This window comes from Boleophthalmus pectinirostris, unplaced genomic scaffold (assembly GCF_026225935.1).
Source record: "Boleophthalmus pectinirostris isolate CB_2022bp ecotype Guang Dong unplaced genomic scaffold, ASM2622593v1 HiC_scaffold_4, whole genome shotgun sequence".
NCBI lineage: Eukaryota > Metazoa > Chordata > Actinopteri > Gobiiformes > Gobiidae > Boleophthalmus > Boleophthalmus pectinirostris.
In genome coordinates, this window is record NW_026571353.1 from 2,650,454 (window position 1) to 2,662,524 (window position 12,071).

At 39.1% G+C, this 12,071-nt stretch overlaps 1 protein-coding gene across 1 annotated transcript in view; it reads right to left on the minus strand.

Annotated features, from left to right (window-relative positions):
* hip1rb (huntingtin interacting protein 1 related b) overlaps window positions 1-12,071 on the minus strand; it is a 72,590-nt gene that overhangs the window by 19,265 nt on the left and 41,254 nt on the right. The window contains 3 exon segments of the mRNA XM_020938307.2: window positions 890-965; window positions 3,970-4,027; window positions 9,474-9,614. Coding sequence (XP_020793966.2) covers window positions 890-965; window positions 3,970-4,027; window positions 9,474-9,614 — 275 coding nt within the window.

The window sequence follows — 12,071 nt, forward strand, 5'->3', positions numbered from 1 at the left end:
GGGGAATACATTTTAAAAATAACCTTCCCAACACTGGCCATTAGGGCAGAAAGACGAAGATGCAAGAAAAGGTCAAATAATAATAAGGTCAAATAAACCAAGTAAAACGTTTTATTGTTTGGACATTTATGAGTTTTCTGTGTGAAGCTCTGGCCTGTCACGATAATCACAGTATCAATTTATCGGTTTATGAAAACTGGAACTATAGAATTTTAGGGTTATTATTTACTGCGTGCACTTTTCTTAGCACTAATGGGATTATTTTTTGGCTACGTTATAAGACTGAATCTGTAAAAGGTTGAATTATTAACTTCTATGACTCATTACAGATGCACCAAAATGTTTAATTCTGCTATTTATTTATTGCATCTCATGATTTTCTAACAATATTGTATATTTAGAATAGTTTTTGTGCTATAAATCAGCTCTAGAGTTATTGCGTCAGAGGCATAAATGAATTGCAATATTATAATTCATTGTATATTTACTTCAGCAATGTATCAATCTTCAAAATGTGTTATTGTTTGTGTTTGAAGGATAAATTGCCACTACAGTTTCATTTGGATCACATGATTTTTTATTTTACATTTCATATTTGTGTTGTCATTTTAGTGTTTCTTCATGAACTACAGATTCTTAAATTGGTTTTACTCAAATTGTGGACTCAATTTATGTATTTAATTATGTGTAATTATGTAAAAACTCGTCCTGACTCGTTCTCATCGACCCAGGCTTGTTTCTTGTCTTGTGAGGAATGTGTTTGGTCTGGTCCTTTGCACTGGTCCTTGTGTGTTTTGAGTAAATACAGGTTGTTTTCAGCTACGCACACACGCACACACGCATACACGCACACACACACACACACACACGCTGGGGCAAAGAGACTTACATCAGGCAGCCGGGGGATCTGGATGAGCCTCTTGAAGTACAACATGTCTCGAGCTTTGTTGAAGAAGGTTTTCAGGCTGCAACACAAACACAAACAGTTATTTTTCCAGTGATACAAAACCTGGACAGTGACGAGGGCCTCAGCTCGGCCCGTCTGTCCTCTGGTCTGTACGTAAAGGCCTTGTACTCGTCTTAACACATCTGTACACATGTGTGACTGTGACGATGTCCTACTCGCAAACAGAACAAGAGCCAGAGCCAGATTTATCTCTTGATTACTTTGTACTGTGCCATGAATTATTCGATTGTAAATCCCTTGGCGAGCTACTATGAAGAGGGTGGGGAGATACTGGTAGCTCCCGAGCTACAGGTTGGAGACCCCTGGATTAGAAAATAGCACAATCTGGAGCCTTTAATGTACCATATTTTCCACACTATTAACAAAATACAACCGTACCGAACTTTAAATGAAACCCAACAGTGTGATGGGTGAGTGGTTTTGTTTGTTTGTGGCGTTCACGGTGACTCTGGGCTTTGTTCAGTTGTGGCGTGTAGGGAGGGTGCTGTCTGGGACGCTGGATTGTCGGCGTGTTCACAGTGACTCAGTTGTTCAGTTGAGTCTAGAAGTGGCACATTGCACTCGCTTTTTCGGTTTGTTCCTCCGTTCCGTTCCTCGTCGGCGTGGAGTGATGAGTGTGTCTGTGGGTGTGTTTCTCTGTGCGGTCGCTGTCTGCTCCGTGTGTGTTTGTGTGTTCTGCAGGTGGTGTGTGTTTGTAGTTTACTGAAGTGGTGCTGGGACACCTGAGTGGATTCGTGTATAGGGGCTCTGGATTGTAGGGCGCAGTCGTTTTTTGATGGGGTTGGAGGCCTAAGAGCGCGTCTAATAACCCGGAAAATACAGTATCTGTAGTTAAGTTTTTATAAATTGGATTTCATGTAATTTTGTGGTGCATCCTTTACTGGCTTGTCTCCATGGGGATGATATTGCTTAACTTTAAATGTCCCACAGTATAGCATTAAACGTATCTGTTCATGGAGACAAGCAAGCGACGTCACCAGGCTCTTTGTAAGCACTAAAAAACCTATAATGCAAGATGGATACATTCAATGCCATACCATGGACAGTGTTGGGAAGGTGACTTTTAAAATGTATTCCCTTACAGATTACAGATTACATACCTCAAAATGTAGTTTGTAACATAATCCATTAAATTACTTAAAGTGAGTAACGTAATCTGAATACTTTGGATTACTTGATTTGCTGTAGAGAAGCAAAGACTAGGATAACTTCACATAAAATGTTTTGTGTGCTAAAAGAAAATAAAAAGCCCAGACTTTACTTAACCTTATTGAAAATATTATATTATTATAGAGGAGGAGACACGGTCCGCGCAGCGTGGTTTCGTCCTGTTAAATCCTGTTTTAGTCCTGGTTTAGACCTGGTTTAGACCTGGTTTAGACCTGGTTTAGACCTGGTTTAGACCTGTTTTAGACCTGGTTTAGACCTGGTTTAGACCTGGTTTAGTCCTGGTTTAGACCTGGTTTAGACCTGGTTTTAGTCCTGGTTTAGACCTGGTTTAGACCTGGTTTTAGTCCTGGTTTTAGTCCTGATTTAGACCTGGTTTAGACCTGGTTTTAGTCCTGGTTTAGACCTGGTTTAGACCTGGTTTTAGTCCTGGTTTAGATCTAGTTCAGACCTGGTTTTAGTCCTGGTTTAGACCTGGGTTCAGTCCTGGTTCAACCCTGAATTAGTCCTGGTTTAGACCGCCATGTAATCCCATTTATTTCAACAAAGTAACTGTAATCCAATTACCTGTCATGGAAACAGTAACTGTAACTGAATACTCCTTTAAGAGAGGAAGCTCAGGAGGTTCATTATTTTAACAGATTCATGTTCCTCACCAGTGAAAGGAGCTGTGAGGTTTCCCACAATCTACTGCAGATCAAACCCAATGCTTCCAAACACTATTGTACAAGTGACACTGCAACTGATTATTAATTAAAATCTTCTGCATAAATAAACTTTACATGACTAAACTTTACAACATATAAACATAACGACTCTAGAGCCACATCAGCCCGTTTCAGATTATAATGTGTTTAATGCAGCTTTGTGCACATGTGTTTACGTTTTACAGAAACAAAACTTAAAAATGCATGGCTCATTTGCATAAACAGTTCTTTCCTTGTGCTGCTGATGCGTTCAGTTTCTTTCGGACTACAGGACACGACTCAGTGGAATATGATTGTTCTCTGTGACAGAGGATGTGCTGCTGATGGTTTTGTCTGTAAATGATGGAAAAGTTTCGTGGTGCTCGAAGCTTTTCATTGGTACCAACTTTCTGCATTCACGGCGATAGTGAGGAGTGAATGAGACATGGTAGCAAAATCAGGGAGGCGGGGGCGCACACAGAGAAGACAAACAAGCGAAGCGGCGAAATCAAAACTGAAAATAAACATCATATCGATATATACGATATGTCAGAATTCATATCGAGTTTTAAAAATATCTCAAATTTTAAATATCGAGATATCGCCCACCCCTAGTTCACAATGAAATCTCCCCCTCAAAGGCTATTTTATCTCAAATTTAAATTCTACAGAGTAAATTCACACTTTTTGTTTACTACTGTCCATTTTTGTTCATTCAGAGGTGTGATGCCTCCAGTCAAAATCTACAATGCAAATAAGGAAAAACGACTCACTGAAAAAAAAACGTGACTAGTGTATGGGTTTGCCCTACATCACTAGTCCTGTCTCGTGAATCTTGTACACTGACAATAACAAAGAAGCTTTTCTGATTCTAATATAAAGAGGGAAGAGCACAGAAAATGCTCCTTTAGACTTAAAAGCGCCCAGTGTTCTGTGTATGTATCCTATGGGTGTGTGTGGAAATGCCCGGGTTGCATTTGCATGTGTGTACGTGCGTGCGTGCGTGCGTGTGTGTGTGTGTACGTGTGTGTGTGTACGTGTGTGTGTGTGTGCGTGTGGGCGAGGCAGAGTTAGGTTGCAGTGTTCTTTAGGAGCCACACTAATTCTTTTCCACTAGGACAGGTTTAGCCCTGGGCCAGCGCCTCCTACCTGTGGAACTGGTCGTGGAAGCGGTCGCGGTGTCCTTGGAGAGTGTCAGCCGGGAGACCTGAGAGACAGACACACAATATGAACACACAATAGAATACGAACACACAATAGAATATGAACACACAATAGAATACGAACACACAATAGAATACGAACACACAGTACAAAATGAACACACACTAGGGTTACACACATGCCAGGAAAATGACAAAGATTACTGGACTACTGTGATTTGAAGTGGGTTCAGGACACAATATTACCTCGTGAGCTTTAAATCATACTAAAATACTAGGAGTCGTGTTTTGTTTCTTTACTTTTTTTTTGTAATTCTTTATTTTTCATTTTTAAGTGGTATGAAAAAGACAAATACAGTATAATATGTGGGCTGTGCCTTTGATGAACACACATGAATAGTTATTACAACCAATTGCAAGAAAAACTAAGTAAAGGGTTACACAAAATCTGGTCTTGATCAATTCAGTCCACTGTTTCCATTTGTTCTTATATTTGTCTTGTTGCAGCCTTTCCTAAAAGTATTTCTCTCTATCTAGTCACCTCCAGTCTCTCTCTCTAAAACCTTTAAATCATGCAAGAAATCTCAGGGTAATAATGGACTCAGACTTGAACTTTAACAGCCACATCAGATCAATAAGGTTTACTGTCTAAAGCAGACTTGGAGAAACTTATCCATGTGTTTGTCTCCAGTAGGTTAGATACTGTAATGTTCTGCTCACTGGTCTCTCCAAACGAGCTGTGAGACGCTGCAGAACATCCAGAACACTGCAGCTCGGGTCCTTATTCGAACTAGGAAGTACAAGCACATAAGTCCTGTGCTCAGGTCTCTGCACTGGCTCCTGTGCCTCAGAGACTTTAAAGCAGCTCTGCTTGTACAAGTCTCTCCATGGCCGAGCACCAAAGTCCATCTGTGACATGTTAGTGTCATATGAACCATCTCACACTCTGAGGAGCTCAGGGACCGACCTCCTGCTGGTGCCCAGAGTCACGACTAAACAAGTTCATGCAGCTAAAACCTGGAACAGTCTTCCTGAACATGTGAGACAACATCAAAACGGTTCTGTTTCACTGTGCATATGACTGAAAGGTTTTCATTCCGCCCTCTTCTCTCTAATTTATGTACTGTATTTTCCGGGCTATTAGGTGCTCTGGATTATAAGACGCACTGTCATTAAATGGTCTATTTTTTGAACTTTTTTCACAAATGAACCGCACCGGATTTAAAGGAAACCCAACAGTGTGATGGGTGAGTGGTTTTGTTTGTTTGTGGCGTTCACAGAGACTCTGGGCTTTGTTCAGTTGTGGCGTGTAGGGAGGGTGTTGTCTGGGACCAACGGATTGTCGGCGTGTTCACAGTGACTCAGTTGTTCAGTTGTGTCTAGAAGTGGCACATTGCACTTTTTCGGTTCGTTCCTCCATTCCGTTCCTCGTCGGCGTGGAGTGATGAGTGTGGCTGTGGGTGTGTTTCGCTGTGCGGTCGTTGTCTGCTCCATGTGTGTTTGTGTGTTCTGCGGGTGTTGCGGCTTTGTAGTTTACTAAAGTCGTGCTGGGACACCCGATTGGATTTGGGTATAGGGCGCTCTGGATTGTGGGGCGCGGGGAAGTTTTTTGATGGGGTTAGAAGCTTAAGAGTGCGTCTAATAGCCCGGAAAATACGGTCATTAATGTCTCTCTCTCTTTTTTAATTTTAATCTTTAATTTTGTGATGATTATTTATGTTTTGATTTGTTTTTATCGTGATTTTAATGTATTTCTTATTCTGTAAAGCACTTTGAATTACTTTGTGTACGAATTGTGCTATACAAATAACTTGCCTCCCTTGCTTTGCCCATCTTAAAAATATCATAAACAATCTCAAACCACTCATCCAATGTTGGTGAACTAAGCCATTTACTGGTTAGAGCTTTCTTAGCAGCTGCACTCAAAATCTGAAACTGGTATTTAACTTTATACGTCACATTTTCACCCATCAGGAGACCCACATAACTGTTTCAAGTCGAACTGGTCAATAGAGAACACTGTTTCTAATGATTTGTGAGTTTCCCTCCAAAATGGAACAATATGAGGACATCTCCAAAATATATTTTCTTTCAGTCCACGACATGCCTCCAACAGTTTGATGATTTGGTGTAAAGTCTTTCCTGGACTGGTGTTTTGAAAGGAGATGTGTTTTGTTTCATTCACACATGTCTGAGTAAATCTTTATCATCAGTCTGTCTACATCCCCAAAGCTCAAAATGCTCTGTTCCACCTTGTGATGTCATGAAGCTGTAGTTTTCAAGTCACTTTAGTTCAGAAAAGATAAAGATCAGCAACTCCAGGGCTAAAATCATCCAAATGATTCTAGTGAAGGTGTGTAGAGTTTACCAGAGTGCTTTCTGTTTTTTCAGTTTTTGAACTCAGTTTAAATATGGAGAGTTTGTGTGTTAAACATGTGTGAATGAAACAAAAGACAAACCCAGGTCTGTTTTAATGAGGAAACTACATTAGAATATATTACCACATGACATCACAAGGTGGAGTGTGTAAAGTAAATGTGCAAGGTTTGTGTGTTAAACATGTGTGAATGAAGAAAACACAACTCCAGGTCTGTTTGTGATGAGGAAACATTAGAACATAAATCAGAAAATAGACTAATATGGGCCCTGTAAATGTAAACACAGGAATTTTGGAACGGACATGATTCGAATTTCCCAGTGAGGTTGAGATCATGTGTAAAATTTGGTAGATTCACTGTTTTTGAAAGAAATCTCTGAAAATGTGGAACAATCATAATTTTTTTGGCTTGGCTCCACAAATGTAGAATATTAATCTTATGATTTAAAGTCCAGCAGTCATTAAATGTCAGTCCTTTGATGCAACGTTAAGCCATGCATTTTTCTCGAGTCCAAAAGTGGCCGCCTACTGGTCTGATGTGTTTAATACAATATCGCAGATTGTTAAAATGACATTATTGCCGGAACCCTTGTTAATTATCCTTGGTACATCAGAAGTATTTAATAATCTGAGATAAGCCCAAAAGCAGTTCATTTCCTATAGAGGCTTTGCACCGTCATGTGTCCCCCATGGGAATGGTACCTACACCGCCATGACACCAGGCACGATATGTCATTGACTTCAGCAGCATTGGAGAAACATGGGCAGGTTTTGTTGTGTATTTGGTTGTTCTAGACGCTCTGAAAGGGATAAAACGAATCGTTTCTTCACTGTTCCTCTGGAAATGACTCATCAGGATCAAACAAGGGAATTATCAAAAAAAAGACGCAGATTATGTCTAGACAACATAAACCACGAAGAGATTTCCTATGGTCCCATCAAGACACACTCACGTCACTTTCATCAAGGTATTTGCTATTTAAACTGTTTCATAGCTTATTTAATGACAAGAGCACATTTACTGAACTAAAATGTAAATGCAGTGTGAGTGGCAGTAGAAACTGGATCTTCCAGCGCTGTCGTAGGACTTGTCGTAGGACCCATGTTTTCTTTCTTGCCTTTGTCTTCTAGAATTAATCACTTTTTGTGAGTGGATCTTTCTAACGTTCGCGAGGATCTTTTCATGGCCGATTCTTTCGATGTTCGGCTCACAGACTCTTCGACTCGTGCACCATGTTGATCACAGGAGCCCAGTGTGGGTTTGTTGAATAGTAAACTAGTGCAGGTTTTCCTGACTAAATTAATGAAATTTTAGTTCAGTAAATGTGCTTCTTTCATTAAATACGCTATGAAACAATTTAAATAGTAAATACCTTGATGAAAGTGACGTGAGTGTGTCTTGATGGGACCATTGGAAATCTCTTTGTGGTTTATGTTCTCTAGCCATAATCCGTGTCTTTTTTTTGATAATTCCCTTGTTTGAGCTCCTGATTAGTCATTTCCAGAGGAACAGTGAAGAAACGAATCATTTTATCCCATTCAGAGCATCTAGAACAACCAAATACACAACAAAACCTGCCCATGTTTCTCTGATGCTACTGAAGTCAATGACATAGTGTGCCCGGTGTCATGGCGGAGTAGGTAGTGTTGTCATGGGGACACGTGACGGTGCAAAGCCTCTATAGTCATATTAATGCTAAGAAACTACTCTTAATGTCATGGAAGGGGCCGTCAGTACCAAGCTGTAAAATGTGGCTATGAGACGTTGTTAACATTTTACATCTAGAGAGAATATGATATTTGTTAAAAGATAAACTACAGTCATTTAAGAAAGTGTGGCAACCCCTTTTTTTAGATTTTTTTTTTAGAATCGGTAACTATGTGAATAACATCTCCAAATTCACAGATATCTGTACCTCCGCAGGCCGTTACTATGTTTGTTGTCAGTGTTGTGAAATGTATTTTTTATTTTAACTTGATATACCAAAAAGCATTGAGCGCTGTTGATCCTGTACAATTTGAGTTGTGCTCTGTTTTTGGCTCAATAAGAATATTATGACTAAAGTCCAGCAATCACGTCTTTGGTTGTTAATGTTTTAATAATTATAATGTTGTTAATAATTATAATGTTATTATAAAACATTATTCATAAACCAGGTCAACAATTCTGCAGTCTGACAGGTAAGCAGCAAATTCCACCTGAGAATTCTGATCCGTGCTGCAGCTCAGTTTATAAAAATTTGTATAAACCTTCTATAATGTATGTACTGTATGTTTGGATATTTTGTGTCTCATTTTAAATCTGCTACGACACAAACTACGGCCCCTGCAGTGGCCATGTTACACTCTTTTAGCAAAAACTACTAGAGCTTCACTAGAGCTGCAGGAGATGCAAATAACTTGTTTACACTGAATTGCCAAGTAAATTAGTTCTCTCTCTCTTTTTTTTGTTTTTATTAGCAATCATAGCCACAAAATTAAGTGGAAAAACTGTACTTTTCCATGTTTACAACAGTCGAATTCTGTAAGGTCACCTACTTTCATTTTCATCTCTTTGTGTTCTTGATTTCTAAGCAAATAATAATTTGAATAGTGAATTCAAATATGATTTAAATAATTGTTTTTTTTTTGTGTACTTGATTTTCTTCCATGTATGTGAGTAAAATGAGTCTTGCCCCAGTACAGATATATTGTATAAGCAGCTCTGGAGGTCTCTGGAGGAAGCAGAGTACTGTCTGCATCTAACTGTAAGTGTTTTACGGTCCGAGAATATATAAACTCATCATGATGAATACCTAGAATGCTCTGAATGCATACTGTAAGTGAGGAAACACTTTGAACCACTGCAAACTGTTGAAACACTTTGAACCACTGCAAACTGTTAAACTAAAATGTTAAACTTGTTTTCATGTTTTGAGGGCAGTAAACATAAGGTAATGGAGCGGCCCTAACACAGACTGGGATAAGAGTCTGAGTGGTTCTCTGGACAAATGCTTGCATAGTTGTCTAAAGAGCAGACTCTGTGTTCTCTCTGCATGTGACTGACTGCTGGCTGGAGCAGTGTCATGTGTGGAGCTGAACATATACTTGTTGTATGCAGTGCTGGTGCTTACATGCGTGCAGTTTGAAGAGGAGCTTGACGGTGAAGTGGTAGAGCTGGCTGCAGTCCTGGATCACCTGAATGAGAGGAGACAGGCGGCACTGGCCTGAGGTCAGACTGGAGATGGCGATGGACGTGTTCAGCTGTCGGATCACTGCAAAACAACACACACACAAAATGTTACAGTGAGTCGCTGAACATGTGTGAACACACTGTGCTTCAGGATGAAAAACTTTATAGAGCCTGCGCACTTACTATTTTAAAAAGGTTTTATAACAACTGAAAACCTGTGTCAGCAGAGTCTTCACCTGCACATAGAGACACATCCAAGTTTGTCTCATTCTCAGTTTATGTTCAGGTCTCATGTGAAGCTCAGAGCCTCCAGAATTCCCCCCCCCCCCCCCCCGTGCAGTCTCATTCTGCTCTCTGATGGGATAATCGTCTTGAGCCAAAAAAAAACAAAAAAAAACAGTGTTTTCCAGAATAAATCAGTAAAAGATATATTTGATTTGAACATGTGTCCCTCATATCTTGAAACAAAAATAGATGAAATTTATGGTATTTAAAATCTAAATCTTACATACAGTTGATGAGCATGTGCAAGAAAAAGAAATATCGAGTACAGTAAAGTGTGTTAACAAGTAGCCTGTCAGCAACAGCCCCTCATGAAAACAACAACAAAAACAACATAAACAACAAAAACAGAGTTTAGAAGTGCTGCATAACTCAAATTAACAATACAGGTTTTAGGCTAAGACTAAAATGTCCATTTTGGTGGAAGCGCTTTTTACTTCAGAGCTAATGATGACCACATGACCAGAATAACAGATGCACTGATGCCTTTAGTTCTGCTCTTACAAATAAAAGCTCTGTCTAAACACAAGCACAAACATTCTACATAATCTTGTACAGTGAGACTAGAACATTCATTCCACTCTCATCTTTATTTTATTACATAATTTTTCTTTGGAAACAGGGCCTGTTTCTTATTTCAGCTTATTTGGCAAAAAATGTTTAACTAAAAACAGCAAGTCATGGGACTGTGTTTTTGGAAGTGAGCAGAGGACAAGTGTAGGAGTCTGCTTCCTGTCCTTCTACAGGCTCATCACAGTGAAACCAAGAGCAAACACCGGCTTTGGCTGATCACTGCAACAACAAACAACAGACGTGTCATGTACAAAGCTCTGCACACACAAAGACACTGGGATTCTGTGTTGTACGACTCCACACTTTAGTCTGAAAATGTCACATTCTGTTCATTCAGTCACTTCCTGTCTTGGTCAAAAGACCCTTGATGAAAACATGCACTCGTTTCCGTTGTTAATGAGCTAATGGCAATGACAACTTTAAACAGGGCGTTCACTTCCTGTACGTCGTTACCAGTTACTGTCAACATAACACACATTTTTTCAGAATCTACACATGCAAATGTGAAACATTTACACAGCACTGGTAACACGTGTATGTCTATGGCAGAATGTTCAGCAATTACCATAGTGACACACTGGACATGTAAGCAAACAGCCTGATGTGTTTTTAAATGCTCTGAAAACAAACTGGACTCAAACTAAATGTTTTCAGGAGCCTGTGATCAACAGGAGCTTTCATAGTCCCGTCTGGGTGTTTCATTTTAACAATAACTGAGAAAGTGGCTGTGGTTTCAGGCGCACTCAAAATCTGATTAATATCACATTTTTGGAGTTTCAAGAATATTTAAGCAGTGTTGGGGAGTAACAGATTACATGTACCAGAGTTATGTAATCAGAGTACAAATTATGAGTAACTGTATTCATTTACAGTTACTGTTTCAATGAGTGGTAATTAGATTACAGTTACTTTGTTGAAATAAATTGATTACACAGTGGTATTTTCCCGTTTTCACATTTTGGGCTATATCCGTTTTTTTTGTTTTTTTTCAGTAATTCCACTCATTGCCAGAAACTAAACTAGATCTAAACCAGGTCTAAAACCAGGATTAAAACCAGGTCTAAACTAGAGCTAAACCAGGACTAAACCAGGTCTAAAACAGATCTAAAACCAGGACTAAACCAGGTCTAAAACAGGTCTAAAACCAGGACTAAACCAGGTCTAAAACAGGTCTAAAACCAGGACTAAACCAGGACTAAAACAGGATTTAACAGGACTAAATCATGCCGTGTAGACCGTGTCTCCTCCTCTTCTATCAATAATATTTTTAATACGATTAAGTAAAGTCTGGGTTTTTTATTTTCTTTTAGCAGACAAAACAAGTTACGATATCCTCGTCTTTGCTTCTCTACAGCAAATCAAGTAATCCAAAGTATTCAGATTACGTTACTCACTTTAAATCATTTAATGGATTATGTTACAAACTACATTTTGAGGTATATAATCTGTAATCTGTAGGGAAATACATTTTAAAAGTCACCTTCCCAACACTGTATTTAAGTAAGGCCCAGAAATCAGACTATAATACCTATGCTGGTTAGCTTGTGACTGTAATGTTATTTCAAATTTACGTGTTTAACTTGAACAAATCAGCCTGTCTGTTTTTAGAATCTGATAAAAGCTAAAACAAAACTCATCATTTTACTGATCTATGTTTTAATGTCATTATCCCATCACAAACAGA